This window comes from Micromys minutus (assembly GCF_963924665.1).
Source record: "Micromys minutus genome assembly, chromosome: 1".
NCBI classification, from domain to species: domain Eukaryota; kingdom Metazoa; phylum Chordata; class Mammalia; order Rodentia; family Muridae; genus Micromys; species Micromys minutus.
In genome coordinates this window covers 132,256,354-132,274,625 of record NC_137969.1, presented here as the reverse complement: position 1 = coordinate 132,274,625, position 18,272 = coordinate 132,256,354, and the positions used below count along the sequence as shown (strand labels likewise).

General features: G+C 42.3%; 1 protein-coding gene across 4 annotated transcripts in view; it reads right to left on the bottom strand.

Annotated features, from left to right (window-relative positions):
- Positions 1-11,644, bottom strand: part of EXOC1 (exocyst complex component 1) — a 43,787-nt gene extending 32,143 nt beyond the window's left edge. For all 4 annotated transcript variants that reach the window (XM_080916548.1, XM_080916550.1, XM_080916549.1 and 1 more), the window contains exons 1-4: positions 11,519-11,644; positions 8,620-8,753; positions 5,449-5,579; positions 1,919-2,078 (exon numbers count right to left, since the gene is read on the bottom strand). In XM_080916548.1, the coding sequence (XP_080772674.1) occupies positions 1,919-2,078; positions 5,449-5,579; positions 8,620-8,743 (415 nt within the window). In that variant the 5' untranslated portion in view covers positions 8,744-8,753; positions 11,519-11,644. The remainder of the gene's footprint in view (positions 1-1,918; positions 2,079-5,448; positions 5,580-8,619; positions 8,754-11,518) is intronic.
- Between the last annotated feature and the right edge of the window lie 6,628 nt (positions 11,645-18,272).

Here is an 18,272-nt window from a genome sequence, read left to right as displayed (position 1 = left end):
CTGTGGTTTTGGGCCCATGAGGACTAGTTTTAGACATTTAGCATCCTTAGAACCAGTCTCAACTGGAGCTCATCTTTATAAACATCAACATTTTGGTTGTATGTCCTGAAAAATTAAGTACCTTTAAAAAAATTTCAATTTTATCCTTAAAAACAGCAATAGTCTTTGTATTCATTTGGAATGTTTTTTAGTGATAGAGTATGCATTTTTCAATATAGTTATCCTAATGAAATACATTAACTTAAAATATATATTGGGAATACATAACATCCAAAAACCTAATATTTGAAAACAGACTAACAAGCGTTCCAATGAATGATTAGCTAATCAGAAAATTCTTGATTAAATGGTAAAACAAACAAAACAAAAATCCTCAGAGTCTTTCTGAGTAAACACATTTCTAGGGGGTCATTTCTTTGAGGCACTGGGGACATGGCAGCCCCTCGATGTCTCTAACCCAGCCTAGTGCCTCGGTGGGGAGGGGCCTGGGGGCTGCTCAGGCCTGGCAGATGGATCTGCCAGCTTTCTGCCAGTTCTAAGCACCAAGGCTAGAGAGGAGAACTGCTGAGAAAGAATAATCTATCTGAAGGGAGAAACATCCATCACCAAATAAAAAGAAGAGGACCAATAAAGAGGCAAGTAGCTTAATAGTCTGCTTCAAACTGTGTCTTAAACTTATAACTGGATACGGGCCAGAGACTAACTCAGGAGTTGTTTGCCTGGTGACCTGAATTCAATCCCTGGAAACCATATAAAGATGGAAGGAGAACCAACTTCACAGCATTTTCCTCTGACCTCTACACAAGTGCCATGGGATGGATGCAAACGTCCTCCTTCCAGTACACATGAATCAAGTTTTAAGGCAGCCATGGCTCACTAGGAATGCTGGGCAGGAGGCTTGCCACAAATTCAAGGCCAGCCCAGGCTACACAGTGGATTCCAAGCTAGCCTGGGCTTTACAGGCTTCAAAACAACAGCAAACAGCTGGTTTCTTCTGTGATATGCACACGGTGTCCCTGGGGCATCCAGAACCATTTCCACAGATAGCTTTAATCCTTAGGGAAGAAACTTGCAGAGAATGAGATCTCACTGAACATTTTAAGACTTCAGAGTAGAGGTTGTCTTGCCACACACAACAGTCCACAGTAACATTTGCAAAGGCAGACAAACCACTGGTGCCCTCACCCACCTCCTGTCTGAGCAAGGGCTCTATTGCCAAGGATAGATGAGATTTATTGACATTTAACATCCACTCAAGACTCTTTGCATCACATGTACATGCTAAGAAATGTATTATTAAAAAAAAAAACTGTAGGTTAGACACTACCATCATCTCTATTTTGTGAATAAGGGAAACTGAGGCTGCCATTAACTATGTAAAGCCAGGACACAGCTGGCAAAGGCAGAATTAGACCTCAGGCAGTAGAACATCAGAATTGTGTTAGTCTACTGCTAGGCATAAACGCGCTGCTGCTGGGTCACTTATCCCACAGCTGTTTAAATAGAAATTTGCAGTATTCAGTAACATTTAAAAAAGCTTGTGTTGAATTCTAAGTACTGAGACTGAACCCAGTGCCTTTGCACATCCAGGCAAATGCCGGTCACTGCTGACTTTTAGACAGTGCCTCACTAAGAGACTCAATCTGGCTTTGCACTCCCTCTGGAACTGAGGCAAGTCTTGACTGCCTTAGCCTCCCAAGTACGGAGGGACTACTGCCTGTGCCACCAAGCCCAGGATGAGTGACTACTTTTTAAGTTTAATATACCAATATCCTGCAATGTACACACACAATGCTTTCAGCAAGAAAATGGTTAAGACATTGTGAGGCAACCTCAGTATCTGTGTTACTGTGAACAGTGTCAAATTATATAGTCGTTTCAGGACACATGTGACCACACACACTCTCTCTTATTTTACCTTCCAAAAGCTGCGGGCTGACGTTAATGAAGTCGATTTTCTTGCGGAGGTAGCGCTGGTTCAACTTCCAAGTGCAGGAGATGAAGGCGTTCTTCTCAGCGATGCTGCTGGCCACCCACCTATACACTTTTTCAAAATGTAAATCGAACTCAGGGTTTTCCTAGAACAAAGAATGTAGAAATAGGTCTGATCCTATCACTTCTCACAGTTACTATAAAATCTACTTAAAAATTAAGAATGGAAGTTGTTCTTGGGAGGCATAAAAAGACCATTAGGGATCTTGCAAATGGCTAGGGATATATTTGCCTCATATGTACTAGGGCCAGGCTCAGTTCCTACATATACACACATCAACTAAATGACTTCAAGTCCTTAGAGAATATAATTTATAGCAAACACTGGACAAGCAACATCCTACAGTGGCCACTTAAAGTCTAGAAGTGAAAGGCCAGGGTACACACCTTCATGGCTGTGTTCAGTTTCCTCCAGAAACACGACAATGCTATCTAGCTCTTCTGTTGGCATCTTTTTTTTTTAAAGTTGTGTATGAAATATTGGTTACATAATTTGTTTGACAATGTGTGCTTTGATACTAACTCCCAATTGATGAATAAAACTGAATAAGGAAAAAATGTAACTTAAACCCTTGTGTATTTCCTAAGAGCGAAGGTGAGAAACACGAGCTGCACTTACTGTCTTGAAAATGCAGAATCCCAGGCATCTCAGAAGACAGCAGTGTCCTGCATCTTATAGTCGGTTAGGGGACCAACTATACCTTCCCCAAGTCTGAGTCTCTGGTGCTGTGATAAAACCCTAATGAGACCAACTCGGGGAAGGAAGACTTATTTCATCTTACACTTCCAGGTAATTGTCCATCACAGAGAGAAGTCAGGGCAGGAACTCCAGCAAGAGAAGAGGTAAGAACCACAAAGGCAAGCTGCTGCCTGCCTGCTCCCGTGCTCTCTCTCATGTAGATACCTTTAGTATACCTCCAGGACCACCTGCCCAGGATGGCACCACCCAAGGTGGGCTGGGCCCTCCCACCTCAATCAACAATCAACATGATGCCAATCTGATGGAGGCATTTCCTCCGTTGAAGTCCCTCCCTTTCAAGTGACTCTAGTGTGTGTTGGGTTGACAGAAACTAACCAGCAGAGCCACTGTACAGCAGTATCTTTCTTGACTACAGGACCACTCGACTCTACTGTGGAAACCAATCATGATGTATATCATTCTTCACTTCCAAAGCATTGAAATGTAGACTCAAATGCACTACAGTATAGGACAGTAATATATTCTAACATATTAATGTTCTATAAGCTACAGAGATAATTCTATTCATTTGTAGCACTATTTAGGGGTAAGGATGTCAATAAACCTTCAAGGCAAGAAAAGTTAGATGGACCATTACTTTGAAGAGTAGGGTATTTTAAGGGACAGGACTTGACTTTTGGTATCATAATCACGTAAGAGTAGGATAAAATCAGTAATTTATTCAACTTATAGTAGAATAAACAAAGCTTAAGCATCCAAAAAACTGAAAACCTGTTTGTGAGCTAGCTCAGCCTCAGAAGGTAAAGGCACCTGCGGTCAAGTCTAACAATCTGCTCCACATGGTGAAAGGTTACAGCTCTCACCATCTGTCCGCTAGCCCCCACACACATGCCATGGCATATGTGCATGCCCCCAGTGTAACAGACTAACTTTAACTGCAACCTTGTACTTATGATTAAAAGGAATCATTTGTTATGTACAAAGCTATCCAGGAGCACTGGCAACTTCCCATACGCCAGTGAGGCTGAGTGTTCCAGTGGTGGCACCCGAGAGTCAACGCACCGTCCTAAGTGGCTACTCCCAGGCTGAGTGTAAAGAGTCCACATTTTATATCCACCTATAGGAAGCACACACCAAGGGGCTTACGTAAATGAAACAAACACACCAAAGCCCATGAGGCAAGTTAGCAGAGACTTTCTGAGAAGCACCGGGCAGTGCCGAGTGAGCAGGGCCTACACAGCAGGTGCATTTCTGAAACGCTGCCGACGTGTGAACTTCTTAAAGTCTCCCAGAAAGATTCCTCCTCCTGCCACCCCAGGATCAGAAATTATTTACTTAAATCTAGAAAAGAAAAACTACTTTTCTTTCCAAATACTTCTCCCTCTCACACTTTATACATTTCCCTAAATCCTGTGTCCTTTTTAGGAAAAGACTAGCTTACTAAAATACACTAAGTCCCTCCTCTCTATCTGTGTGTGTCTATTTCCAATAGAGAGATTGATTGATTTAGGAGAAATCTGACACAGACTGGCAAGGATCTCCTAAGACTACTTTATTTCTTAGCATGTGACTCAATTACCTTTCATTTTATTCAGCTTTTTAATACCCAGACTTATGTCACGGTAAGAGTAAACCATGGTTTCAGTCAGACACAGTGGCATATGCCTGTCATCCCAACACTGGGGAGACAGAGGCATAGGGAACATGAGTTCAGAGCCAGCCCCAGATACACAGTAAGTCTGAGGTCAACATGGGTTGCACGAGCACTTGTCTCAAACTAACAACTACACAAAACCCTGGAATTTTACCTTACCAGATCAATTTACGAATGCCTCTATCATGCTTTTCTTCTTTGTACCTTCTGGCAAGCAGGCACGACCTTTGGAGTTCCCAGAGGAGGCCTGACAGTTACACTGGCGTGAGGCTTGCCCTGAGTCCCAACACACTGTGGGTGTGCTGCGGTGCTCCTCCGCTGTGCTCTGAAGGGCACAGCAGCCACCAGGCCAGGACTAGCCAGGAGGGAAGTGGGAGGAAGGACCCCATTCACTAAGGGAGGGAGCTCTAGTGACTTTCACAGGGAACTGCTGAGAACTGCCTTGAGCTGCCAGGAATAAAGGTAGCTCTTAATGTGAATATTCAATTATGCTATGTCCTCAAAGTCTGAGCACACTCTAAAACAAAGGTATAAAATGTATATTCTTAAAATTTTATTTAATCACCTCAAAATAAGGTGTGTATCACTTCCTTTATTTGAACCACAACCACCCAATGGCCAGCTTGGCTCCATCAGCTGCTGAGTCCTTATTCCACTTGGGAGGAAAAAGGAAGCCTTCCTTACGCACATCACTCATGCTTTTGAACCAAGTCTTACCAATACAATGACTATTTTAGAATTAACTCACACAACATAGTACTTTGAAATCCATACGAATTTACAGAATTTTATATTGAGTATATTTAACTTAAATAAAGAAATACATAGTATCAAGGTTATCTTGCTCTAGTGTATGTACTTTGAACACAAATATAACTGTAGCTTTAACAAAGTAAAAAAGTGATCCAAGCACATGTATGCAGTTCCATTCTTATTGTAAGTGATCTAACATCGGGGCCGAAGTAGAGAGGAATGTATTTCCGACTAGCAGGTGGCAGACCTACAGCCACAGAAAAGCTTAGATCATCTCAGGGCACACACTGCTGTGTGTAACAGGACAGACACTCCCTGAACACAAGTGAAAGGACTGTGGAAAACATACTTTGATGGCATCCTTGGCGTCTACCACAGTGAGGTCTCGCAGGGCCCAAGCAATTTGCCTTTTGTAGAAATCTCCCTTGTCTGATTTCTTGACTTTGACCACCTTTACCTGCACGGGGCGTTCAGTAGTCACTGTTGAATGAAGCACACAGACACAACTGTTAGCACATCGGTCACCTACTCATTCTTCGAGCACGCACTGCAAATGTGGCTCTCGGGACCTAGATGGGGACACTGAAGTAAGCACAATGCTCTGTAATGTGTCAGCTGAGGAGGCAGAGAATCCTAAAGGAAGCATCTAAATCAGACTAGAGGGCTGGAGGCAGAGAGATGCCTGAGAGGTAAGGCTTCAGACCTCTTTTACAGAGTGCAGGAAGAGAAATCAAAGGATGGACACATACAAGTCCAAAGAGTCCCAGAAGAGCCTCATGTCTTCACAGACAGCAACAGGAAGTACTCAACACACACAGCACAATGTCACATGAGGTGGGTGGGAATGCAGTTACTACAGAAGATGGGTGCTCAGCTCTTTAAGGGCTTCAGCTGAGGTAGCAAGGGATGCTATTAGAGAAATGACATGCTCTAGTTTCTAGCTTTAAAACAGGACTCTGGCAATAGAATGGAGTTTGGATTTGGAATGCTGATACATTTGAAAAGCAAATGGCTTTCCAAACAAGAACAAACAAACAAACAAACAACAAACCTCCAAATGCTCTCTTAAAAATCTTAACATACACAAATGGATTAAGAGAGATGGTTCTCAGCCCGTGGGCTGAAAGGCCCTTTTACAGAAGTCACCTAGAACCATCCAAAAACAGATATCACAGAACACAAAATTACAGTTCTGAAGCAGCAACAGAAACATTTTGGTTGGGGTCACCACTACTGAGAAACTGTGTTAAGGGTAGCAGCATTAGGAAGGTTGAGAACCACTGAACTAGAGAATGTTGGGGAAAGATATCCCCTCAACTGCACTTGCTGGGCAACAGTGTGCCATCACACCCCCTGCCGTACTAGTCCAGCACCGCTACCTGCTCCTCCTGCCAAGTTCCAACAGGAGAATAAACTCCAATCAGGGGAATGCACAGGCTTATTTAATAACTATGGCTAACCAGTCTACAAGGATAGCAAGAGGAAAACTACATATAAAGAACATGGGTGCACAATTTTAAACCAGTACATCGGCAAACAGGGTATTAATAAAAGATACTATTTTGTTTCATCAAATCTTACATTATAAGTGGTAACAGCACACAGACCTAAGGAAGAATGCCACTTAACAAACATAATATAGAAAAATTTTAATATAAGCAGCAAGGCTTATAAAAACAGAAAATAAACATGTTCAAGGACATAAACATCATTTAAAAATGCAAGTTCCCTACAACTTAAATGATAGCTTAAAAACAATCCCAATCAAAACACAACAAAATCTGAAACTTAAGAAGTTGATTCTAGGGCTGGAGAGCTGGCTCAGTAGTTAAGAGCACTGACTGCTCTTCCAAAGACCCTGAGTTCAATTCCCAGCAACTACATGATGGCTCACAACTATCTGTAATGATATCTGATTCCCTATTCTGGTGTGTCTGAAGAGAACTACAGTGTACTCATATACATTAAATAAATAATAATTTAAAAAGGAAGTTGATTCAAAAATTAAGATGAAAGAGTAAAGAGCAAAATAAAATGAGATATAAGAAAAAATACTAAAATAGAAATATGTGTTCTTTCACACAGAAACAGACAGACAGAGATACAAATATGTGGATTTATATTTAGTCAATACATGACTAGACAGGGAGAGGAGATGGGAAAAAGGAGAGGAAATGGAAGAGGAGGAGTCAGAGGAGAAGGAGAGGAAGGAACGGGAATAGTAGGACTGTTAACAGCAAGTGATAAGGGATCTCCTAGGAGGGGAATAGAGAGCGTAGTGGTGGTAAATCTGTCCAAAATAGACAGGCAGCTTGTTTTCCTAATTACTGAATTGTGTTTTCATTGAATAGGTTTATTTGAGTTGAAAAGGATATTGCAACACAAACATATCACACTCTCTAAGACACAAGTGAATCAAAACCTTTACAAAATAATGCAGAAGTCATAAAGCATCAAAGTAATTTTACTTAATGACAATTACATTTCACTAAGAAGAACCACAAAAAGTACAAAGATAAGCCACAAACTAGAAAGTATACAACCACATAATAGAAATATTTATGCAGCTAATAAATCTAATATCTATCCAGATAATCATAATAATTAAAAACAACTATACAAGTCTGTATAATGACAACCAATTCAATAGGAAAATGAGCAAAAGGCTTAAGTGGTAAAGTACCTAAATAAATGGCCACTAAGTTCAACTTCATCATAAAGTGGGGAAGTACATTCTAAAACCACAGGGATATACTATGTCACTCTGCCGTCCTGACAACGGTTAGTCTGTCAGAAGCAACTGTTGATTATGGTGTAGAGAACACAAGAGAACCACGGGTAGTGGAGTGAAAAGAATCTTTTTACAGTAACTGTGTATTAGAGCAGAGTCCACATCCACGTTATTTGCTTTAAAATAATTTTGGTGTGTATAGCACAAAACAAGCACAAACACATTCACAGACAAGCTGTTTAAACAGCAAAGCCCAGGCACAAACCCAGGTTCACCCCTGGTTTGATGGGTATGGGGACCATGGGACACTTACAGCAGAGCATGTGGCAGCAGTGACTACGATGGTGTTAGAGCCTCGTGTAGGAACACAGTTCTAACTCATGGCCAGGTGTGCTAGCAGACGGCATAGGTAGGTGGAGCTCTGTGAGCTCCAGGCCCGCCAGGAATACACAGTCTCAGAAACAAAACAATAAAAACTCCAAAATGAAACAAAATTCTCATAAATGTACTGCTGAATGGGAAGGGTCACAAGGAATTATAATTAATTTTATTAAAAGTTTAAAGACAAGTGAAAGTAAACAACATAGCTTGAAATTACACATGGGGAATGTGGTAAGATGCGGGATCCCAGATCCCAGCCACCAGCCACTGGAGAGCAAAAAGGAATGAGGTAAGGAAGCTGCCACCAACCCACAAAGATACCAGTTACTCTCCCAGTTATAGAAACATGAGAATATGACTCCAAGGAATGCAGTATCTAGTACACACTTCTGCTTAATAAACACCTACCTGTGGCACACAGGAAACAGTTCTTTTTCTTTTTGCCCGCTTTGCAGACATTGACGATGCTCAGCAGGCGTTCGTCGTTTGGTGTGAAGATATCTCTCTGTAGCGCGTGCTTGATTGCTGTCATCTTTTCTCAGCTGAAGAGCATTTAGGAGAGAGGGGTTGAGCTAGTTCACAAAAGCACCGCTCTCCCTCATAAAGTGTTCCAATTATGACTCGAATAATAAAATCCTAATAAATACATAAATATATTAATACATTTATAACATAAAAGCATGGGGCCTCAAGTTTGGAAATCAGAGAAACCAGTACACACACACACACACAAAACTCATATATACATATATGCAAGCATACAGACATACACACAGAGACACATACAAAAAGCTAATAAATATTAAAAAAAAATGCTCAGTATAGAGCTGGGGTGACGGCTCTGTTGGAAAAGTGTTTCCTAGTAAGTGGAGGACACAAGTCTCACCTTGTTTAATTTCTAGAACTCACAGGACAAGCAGTGCACGATGAAGCCTGCCTTTAACCTCATGCTGGGAGGCAGAGACAAGCAGATCTGTGGAGTTCACTGACCATACAGCTTCACCTATTGGTGGAGTGCCACTCTCCTGAGAGACCATGCCCAAGGAAAGGGGTATGAATGGTACGCTGAGGAAAAACATGTATAGCTGCACTTTGGCTTTTGCAAAGATGCACACCAGAAACCCAAAACATTATCATCAACCACTTGGGAAATGTGATTGAAGTCCACAGTGAGATGCCCACTACTTTCAACAGCTGGGAAGGCTAAAAGCCCAAAGGACACGCAGCAGCAAGTACTGATGAAAGAGACTCCCCCACAGCTTCGAGGATCACAGATGGTGCAGAGGTTTTAGGAAACAGTTTCTTCTACAAGTCAAGTGTGTAACAATTATGATCTAGCCTCCATCAATCACTAGTTTAAAAAATGACCAGAGGTTTTCTCCTTTCAGCTTGTGTCACACTGACAGAAAACTAGCTAGCACACCCCTTAATATGTCCTAGGGCCTGGATGTGACATTAAAACTCGATTCTATATTATCCTCAAATTGAAGTGGCCACTGTCTGGTTTACTGTTCTGTCTCTGGGCTTTGTTCACTATGTTCCTTTTCCTGAAATTCTTGTCACTGCAAATTTCAACTCATCCTCAACAATTCTTATAACACACTGCCTCTTCTTTGAAGCCTTTTATCCCAAATTCCTCTTCTGTTCCCCATCTTACCTCTATTGACAACAGCTTTCCAACCAGTGTTTTTAGCTAGTACACTGCAGACCCCATTAAAAGTAGTTCTCTCTTGGCAGAGACCTTATTTTATTCATCTTTATATTCCTAGCATTTACCAAGAGGTACACAGTGAGTGCTTAGTAAACATTTAAGGGAATACTGCCCCACTCAGTATCAGACCAGGGATGGGTCCCTCAATGTTACCCCTTTCCAGTTTTTGAATCTGTAAGAAAATACCCAGATTCAAACTCTGCCCTAACCGATTGCTTTCTCTATGCCAACGAGAAATCTATTAGCATACTCTGGCTTCTGCGTCTCCATACGATTTACGTTCCCCCATCTTGCCAACACAGCAACAAAGACTTACTACCTTTAAGCAACAGCTCCTGCTATTACTATCTTTTCTAGGCTTCTACAACCCTGAAAAACTAGTAAATAATTTTAAACCAGTTCTCATTTTACCACACACCTGGTCAGTGTTCCCAAGCCACGCCTTGCGTTCAGAGCACTCTGTTCTTTTTGGGAAATCTTTGTTTAAGCACTTTCCCATGCAAGACATATTGCCTTCTTCCTACTCAAACCTCCACGTCTCCATTTGTATGAAGTTGACTCAATAAAAGTCTTAATCCACATTGCTCTTTTGCTGAAAATGTACTTATTTGTGAGACAAGTGCTTGCTATCTAATGGGGACATGAGTATCATCTCCTAGGTCTCCACAGCCATCTCTTGAGAGGAGGAGGGTGCTCTATCACAGGTTTGTGTGTTGGGTACTTACTACATTCTCTTGGTGTAACCTGTTTTATTTAAATAGTAAATGCTGGTAAGAAAGAACAATTAACAATGGCCAATGTTCACCATACTAAAGACTTGGTGCATGGTAAACGGTAAAACAGCAGAGGGCTGGTCATAACTCATAAAGGAAGTAGACGTAATTCAACAAATATTGTTATCCACTAAGTGCCAGGTAGCACTCTGGGATATAAAGAAGAAACTGAAAGACATGAATGGGATGACATAGCATTGTGACAGTCTTCTTCAGGGCTAGTGATGAATTCTCCCGTGTTTATACAGAACTTTACATTATGCCAGTATTATATTAATAGTGGCCTTCACAACGATTTCCAAGTCCATATTCTGGGTTTTCTTTAGATCTTCGCCTTCTAAAACCTCAAGGCTGCCGGTTACAGAGGCAGCTAACCTTTGTCTATCGTGTGTCAACGCAAGTGCCTTAGTGGGTTGGGCCCATCTACTGCAGAGACATCTCAACACGGAGACATGCCATCAAGAAAAGAAAACTGCTCAGAGGCTGGGCAATGCACCTAGAAGATTTATAAGGACATGTTATGTTGATTTTAACCGGCAGAAGCCAGGCCACGTCCTCCTCTCCTCTCCCATGCCACGCTAGTTTGGCAAAAATGAAATATGTCCCGGATGGGCGGAACTGTGGACTGACACTCGACTGCCTCCCGGCTCCGCCTTTTCCCAGAGACCAGGACAGCAAGGAGTAAGGATGCAGCCGGGGTTCTGCAGCCCGGGAGAGGAGCAAGGTGGGTAGGTAGGCTGGGTCACTTGGGAGTGGCCGACCCGACGCGGACTGAACTTAGGCTACTACCTCCAGGACCGCGGGTCCCTGGCCGGGAGCTTACCGCGAGGCCGGCCGGCCGAGGTTGCTGCTCCAAGAGTGACTCTGGAAGGGCGCCGGCAGCAATAGCAGCTGTGAAACGCTTTTCATTGAGCCGGGAAAAGAAGCGGCCAGAACCCGCCACTTCCCGTATCCGGTCACGTGCCGCTCTGCGCCGGAAGTTGACCCAGTGAAGCCGGAAATGGAGACCATGGAAGAAAACAGACTGACCAATGGACTAGGCGGAAGTCGAACGTCGCCTTGGTGGGTGGGACGGAGTTCGACTGTGGGCGTGGAAAAGTCAGGGGCGGGGCTTGCGTGCACATAGGCCAGTGGTTCTCAACCTGTTGGACAACAGGGGTCACATATCAGATATCCTATATAGCAGATATTAACATTACAATTGATAACTAGCAAAATTACCGTTAAAAAGTAGAGTTAATTTAATGGTTGAGGCCCACTGCAATATGAGGAAATGTATTAAAGGGTTGTAGCATTAGGGAAGTTGAGATCTACTAGCATAGGCTGATTAGTGGAGTTGATAATTTTCTAGATGTACCATTCCGATATTTGTGGCAAATCATTTGAGAGCTCATTAAATGTTTTCTCCATTGCATATGTAAAATACTGTCAACTAGATTCTTGGGACCACTTTAATGAGTTAAGTCAGAATCTCTGGGACAGGAACCTAGACATCACTAGTACCCTTAATTTCTCCTCACTTAATTCCCGAAAGCAGTGTAGGTCTAGAACCATGGCACGTATGTACTTCATACTCTACCCGGATTGCACAGACCTTTTTTTGGGATGCTTTTTAAAAACTGCACCCTCACCCGCTCACATCAGATACTGAAACAGAATCTTTGTTTTACTAATGATGCTCCTTTGGGTGGGAGAGGCATGAATGATGCCAAGATTTCAAGCTATAAGAGAAGCAATCATTTAAACCACATCCCTGGCAGGGATAAAGTGCTGGGAACTTTGATTTCCAGGTAAAAAGGCCATTCAGACTTTAATTTTATACCAAAGGAGTTCACAATGAAATAGGACTGAAAAAGGTGATTGCAAAGGCAGGATAACATACCCTACCAAGATGGTTTTCTTTTCTTCTTTTCCCCCTTCTTCTTCTGTAGTTAGAGGAGGAGTTTTGGTTGACCATCACCATGTTTGAATATTTTCTAACTCTCTTGGGCATTTTAGAAAACATTATGACTCCCTGAACTGTCTGCTACAGGCAATAACAATAGAAACATTTGCATATCAGCCCCTTCCTGTGACCAACAGTTAATAATGCTCCTGGGCTTTGACTACTCTGCACTTTGAAACTACACAATTTTGAATCTCAGCAGCCACTTGAGTCAAGGGTGTGCCGGCTCAGGCATGAGGAATGAAGGGCTATTGTGTTGCGTTTGCTCAGAGCTCACAAAGACCTGGACAGAACAGGTCGCTGGCAACAGAAAGCGTAATGACAGAATTTGAAGAGCTAACAGATGAGCACAAAGGCTCTGCCCACTCCAGTCCAATCCTCTGCATCTTTCTCATCTGCTTATGCCGTCTGCTGGGTTTAAGTCTCCACACAAGTCACTTCAGACGACCAGACATGATGGTGACAGACCAAGCCTCTGAGTCTGAAAGCAAGTTCCAGTTAAATGTTTTCCTTTATAAGACTTGCTGTGGTCAAGGTGTCTCCTCCCAGCAATGGGACACTGACTAATCCAGTAGTGCCCGTGGATTTTTGGAGTCTGCCTTCAGCCTGAAGGTGCCGTAAAAGGGATTTGTAGGTTGCAGTAATTGTGATCAGGGACACACTATAGTTTTGGTGATTGTGGGTGTTGGCTGAATCAATGAGAGAAAAAAAGTCTTACTTCAGGTCACTTCTTCCTTCACATAAAAGTGAATAATAAAGTGTGTTTATATAATCTCAGCTGAAAGGGAAGATTTCCTGGGTATACTGAATATTCCTAAGAGCTATCCCAGAGAGAACACGCAGTAGTAATTCAATGTTCCTGACCAGTTTATGTGATGTGTCAACTCATCTATGAGGCAGAATCAAATTCTTTATTCTGTATTTGGTAGGCATAAAGAGCTCCTACATGGCCAGAAAGTGTGTTGCAGAAGAGGGAGATGTCAGTGTTAACAAAGTTAATCCGAGTTCACAATGGGGAATCGGAACTATCCATTCTTGAAATTACGTGTGTTTTGGAATCTGCTCAACTTGATTGTATGCCGTTCTCACACTTCAGCAGTTGTTTCTAAAACTGTGTACCAGGGAGTTGGTAGAACTAATAATATATCCGCATGAGAGGTGACCCTTATTTTCCCAGTAGAGAATTGTTTCCTGCTTCGGAAAGCATGTTGTGTGGAACAGTGAGGACCTGTGCAGCAACTCTGACTGTGGTTTTCTGGAGACCTCACACAGCGCTTCTGTCTGTCACAGATCCCAAGCCTTCAGATCTGTTGGGGCAAAAGGTCGGATAGTAGGGCAACTTGTATGAGATCCCTTCACATAGACAGGTGGTGACAATTATAATTTTTCATTAAACTCATTCCAACATTCCTCCTTCTGGGAAGCAGTCTATTCAATCTTCATTCTTTACAGAGTAAATCCATCATTCTAGCCCTCAGAACCCATTCAGCACTGTCTAGCATCCTAACTGCATCTGGCATAGCTCACCATCAGAACCAGGAAGCACAAAGGCTGTGTGTTAGCATTCACTCCACCTGTCCTTGCCAAAACATTGAGCAGCGAATTGGCTGACACCACCTGCTTCCTCTGTCCAGCCTTACACCTGTATTTATTCTTCTGATTTGATGCTTTCAAACATTTATTTCTACATACATTCTGCTTGTTCCTATTGGCACATATTAGCCCTTTTTCCCCCCCAGTATCTTTTGAGTTAGCATAGTTTGGTGATTCTCAGCTTCCAATGATTTTTGGTCCTTGAGGGATATTCTACAATGTTTTGAGACACTTTGGTTGTGATTACTGAATGAGATCTGCTGACATCTAGTGGATACAAGTCAGATCTATATAACATTAAAGATAACTCTGTCACAACAGAGAGCTATTCATTCCCAAATGTTCCAGTTGTTAGAAGGGAGGAGCCGTGGCTGTAGCTTTCTCTAGAGCAGCGGTTGCAATTTCCCACAGAAGGCTGTGCTGGAGTAGCTTGGGTATGGAATGAAGATAGCCAGGGGAAAAAATGTGGTAGAAATGGGAAGGGAAGAAAACAGTTTTACTTTGAAGCAACTTTCTTTGCAATATTTCAAGACACGGGGAGACTGCTCTTCATTGTCCAAAGGAAAGAGACATTGAAGTCAAGAAAACTGAGCATCTAAGAGGGGAAATATGAAAGGAAAAGTATTGGCTCAGGACCTCCAAGACCAAGTTCTTAGCACAAAGGAGACTTATTTGTCCCAGAGGGACAGAGGACAGGGACTATGAGACAAAGACAGGAGACAGAGGGTGAGGGAGAAAAGGAAGGGACAAAAGAGGCAAAAGAGGAGGGGTATTTGAACAAGAGGGGGCAAAGGACTGGCTCAGAATGGAGAGGAGGCAGAGTGCATAGGAACATGTGGCTTCTAAAGGTAGGGGGAAACCTCGTGTTAGGATGGGGGTTTCATTTTTATTGGGCATGTTAATTAGGTGAGCTAAGAGGGGATTTTGCTTGCTTGACTTCAATACTTTGACGGCTGCATCTTGGTAGTCAGCCTTAGGAGGAGGATAAGGGAACAGACCTTGGTGGCTCACTGCAGGAATGTAATCTATCAGTTTGGCAAGGCAGAGGGAATAAGGGAGAAGGGCGAGGTCAGCCAGAGCCATGTTCCAGCTTGCCAGGGTCTCTCCAGAGTCCATACAATGCCCTCATTCTAGATTTCAAAAGACTGATTACTTTTCTAGGCTTCGATGTACATGGTGTTTCTAGGCTATGAATTTAGCTTGAAGCATCTTTAGTCCTTGGGCTTCTCTTTTATGGTTAACACTGGGGCAGGAGTTCAGCACAGTCTGCTGTGTGGTTCCACTGCTCCAGAGGCCCTCTGGCTTTCACAGTTAGCTATGATTTTTGTGGTACTTTTGGAGAACCTCAGAGATCATCTTACAGTTCTACACAACTGAAAACAGAGACATGTTGATCTGACGCTTCCCCTGCCTCCTGTCACCATTTCCCCACATACCTCAGTGTTCATGTGACTGCAGAGCTGGGATGTTCCAAGCCATGGCATTGTCTGCAATATGGCATACCAGGGAATGGGGGGGGGCACACTGTTGTCATATCATTCTTGAGAGACACTAGCTGATGCCTGTGACTGGCCACTGCAGCAGATACTTAGACTAAGAGATGAAACTTGAAGGGCTTAGTGACACTCAAGGACACTGCTGGTCCCTAATTGTCTCTGTGAAGTAATGGTTTCTCCATGTTTTCAGCAGCCCAAATCCATCCTTGATTTATCTTTCACACTCTACATCTGGTAACTCCAGAACTCCTGTTCTACAACCAAAATGCGCTCGGAATCTCACCACTCCCCAGCCTTTCCACATTGTTCCTGGATTTCTCTGTGACACATCCCTCTAGACTTTCTGTCTTGAGTCACACTTGGGTCAAACACATGGTTCAGCATTTGATCTAATCTGCACACGGGAAACTTGGGAATGAGGCCATTGGTGGACCCAGATTCACTCCCTAGAAATGTAAGCAAGCCAACATATTAACTTTTACTGAACATCAGATTTCATGTTAAGTATGTGAAATAGGTTGAGCTTATGTTCCTCCCTCATCCCAAGAGCTCTTAAATTACGATTTGTTTGTATATTATTCAGTGGAGAATGTCTCCCACAAACTCACTGGCTCACAGTAGAAAGTACCTTTCTGAAATGTGGCATTTTAACTACACAAAAAGAGGTCTGTTCTCAACTAGGTAGATTAGGAATTAGCTTTTACCTTTAATGGGGGCCTTTAGCCTTTGTAGGAGAGAGGTGGGATGCATCCTAAGGAGTCTAGTTGCCTTAGGGTTGTCCATGAATCTAGTAGTCCTGTGAGAGCTTGCAACCTATTTTTCACAGACTCTAGAGTCTTTCAGGAAAAATATTGGAAGTCGGTAGTGAGCCAATGAAGAGAATTAAAATAGCAAGATGGGCCAGTACGTAGTTAGGAGAAAATTAGAGCCTGGTGTAGACAAAACCCTCCCAGCTAGGATGGTCAAATGACATCTCACTATCGGAACAAAACATCAGCAAAAAGTTGATTATCTAGAAAGAATCCAAGAGTGTGGTGGAAATAAGCCATTTCTGATCGTTATGAATTCGCTTTTCTGCAAACTTTACTTAAAAATGTAAAACTTTTTGTTTAAAGTGTACTCTAAGAGGGAAAAACAAAACAAGACCCAAATTGGGTGGAAGCCTTGTGACATCACACAGGTGTGGGTTCAGATTTGGTTTTAGCCTTTGCTGAGTTAGCAGACACAAGGAGAGTTACTTGGCCTTTCTGATCCTCATTTTCCTCATCTGGAAATTTAAAATGATACGCTCCATTTGTGTGTCAGTCTTCACTCTGACAGAGGGTTATGTGTTATGTGTTTTTGCTGCCTTCATAGTATTATCAATGTTAATTTTCAGGAGAACTTAGTTTTTCGGTTAAATGATCATTAGGTTAAGGGTAGAAAAAAATGAAAGTGCAATGCATTGTTTATTTGCTGTGTTTTCTTTCTTATTTTGTGTTAGAATTTTTGGAACACAAAATCTAACCATTTTAATCACTAAAAAAATATTTTTTTTTGAAGATGGGATCTCATTTCAAAGCTACGGCTGGCCTAAAACTACCTATGTAGATGAAGCTGGCCTTGAACTCACAGAGATCTACCTGCCTCTGCCTCCAGAGTTCTGGGATTAAGGTATATGCACAAATAACTACACCTGGCCTCAATTGAGTCACCTTTATACACAGGATTTGGTGGTGGTTGTGAGTACACTCACGTGCCCTGTAATCCCAGCTTTCAGGAGGCTGAGGCAGGAAGATCTCTTTGAGTTCAAGGCCAGGCTGAGATATCCAGTGAGACCCTGTCTCAAGAAATACTTTATAATGCTGTGTGATGTTACCACTGTCCACTTTAGAAATGCCCTTACATTGCAAAACTGAAACTCTGTATCCAAACTGAAACTCTGTATCCAAGAAATAACAACTTCCCCTATTTTCCTTACCCCAAGCTGACAGCTACATTTTACAAAGTCTTCTTCCCTCTCTTCCCCCCTGCTTTCTGTTTGAAATTATGATACTTCCTTGCAATAGTATTTTGGGGATAGAGAATTTTATAACTATTGCAAGAGAAATATTTACTTATGCAGCCCTATAATATCTGGGAAGTAATTGTGTCACTTAATAATCTATTGGACCAAATTTTGCCCAAGAAAGCAAAGGTGTCTGCTCACAGTCTTGGTACCTCCCTATTTCAGACTTCGGGCTTGACTTGCTTACTTTGACCAATGGGTTGCTCGTGGACCTGACATGAACAGAAATTTGAAAGGTCCTTAAAAATAGGCTTATTCTTTATGTCTTTGGCCACATGTACACCCCTGGATCTTATAGTACTAAAAACAATCTATTTGCCATTATTGTGATAATTTGACATGAACGAGTAGAGGGAACGTGACAGGATATGTTGTGCTTCCCTGTTCTGAGAGGAGCTGTATTCAGGGGGCAGCAGAGGAGGGAGCATCTTCAGGGAAAAAAATTCTAATAATACGTGAAGCAGGTGTGGCAGAGCAAAAAAAGAAAATCAACTTG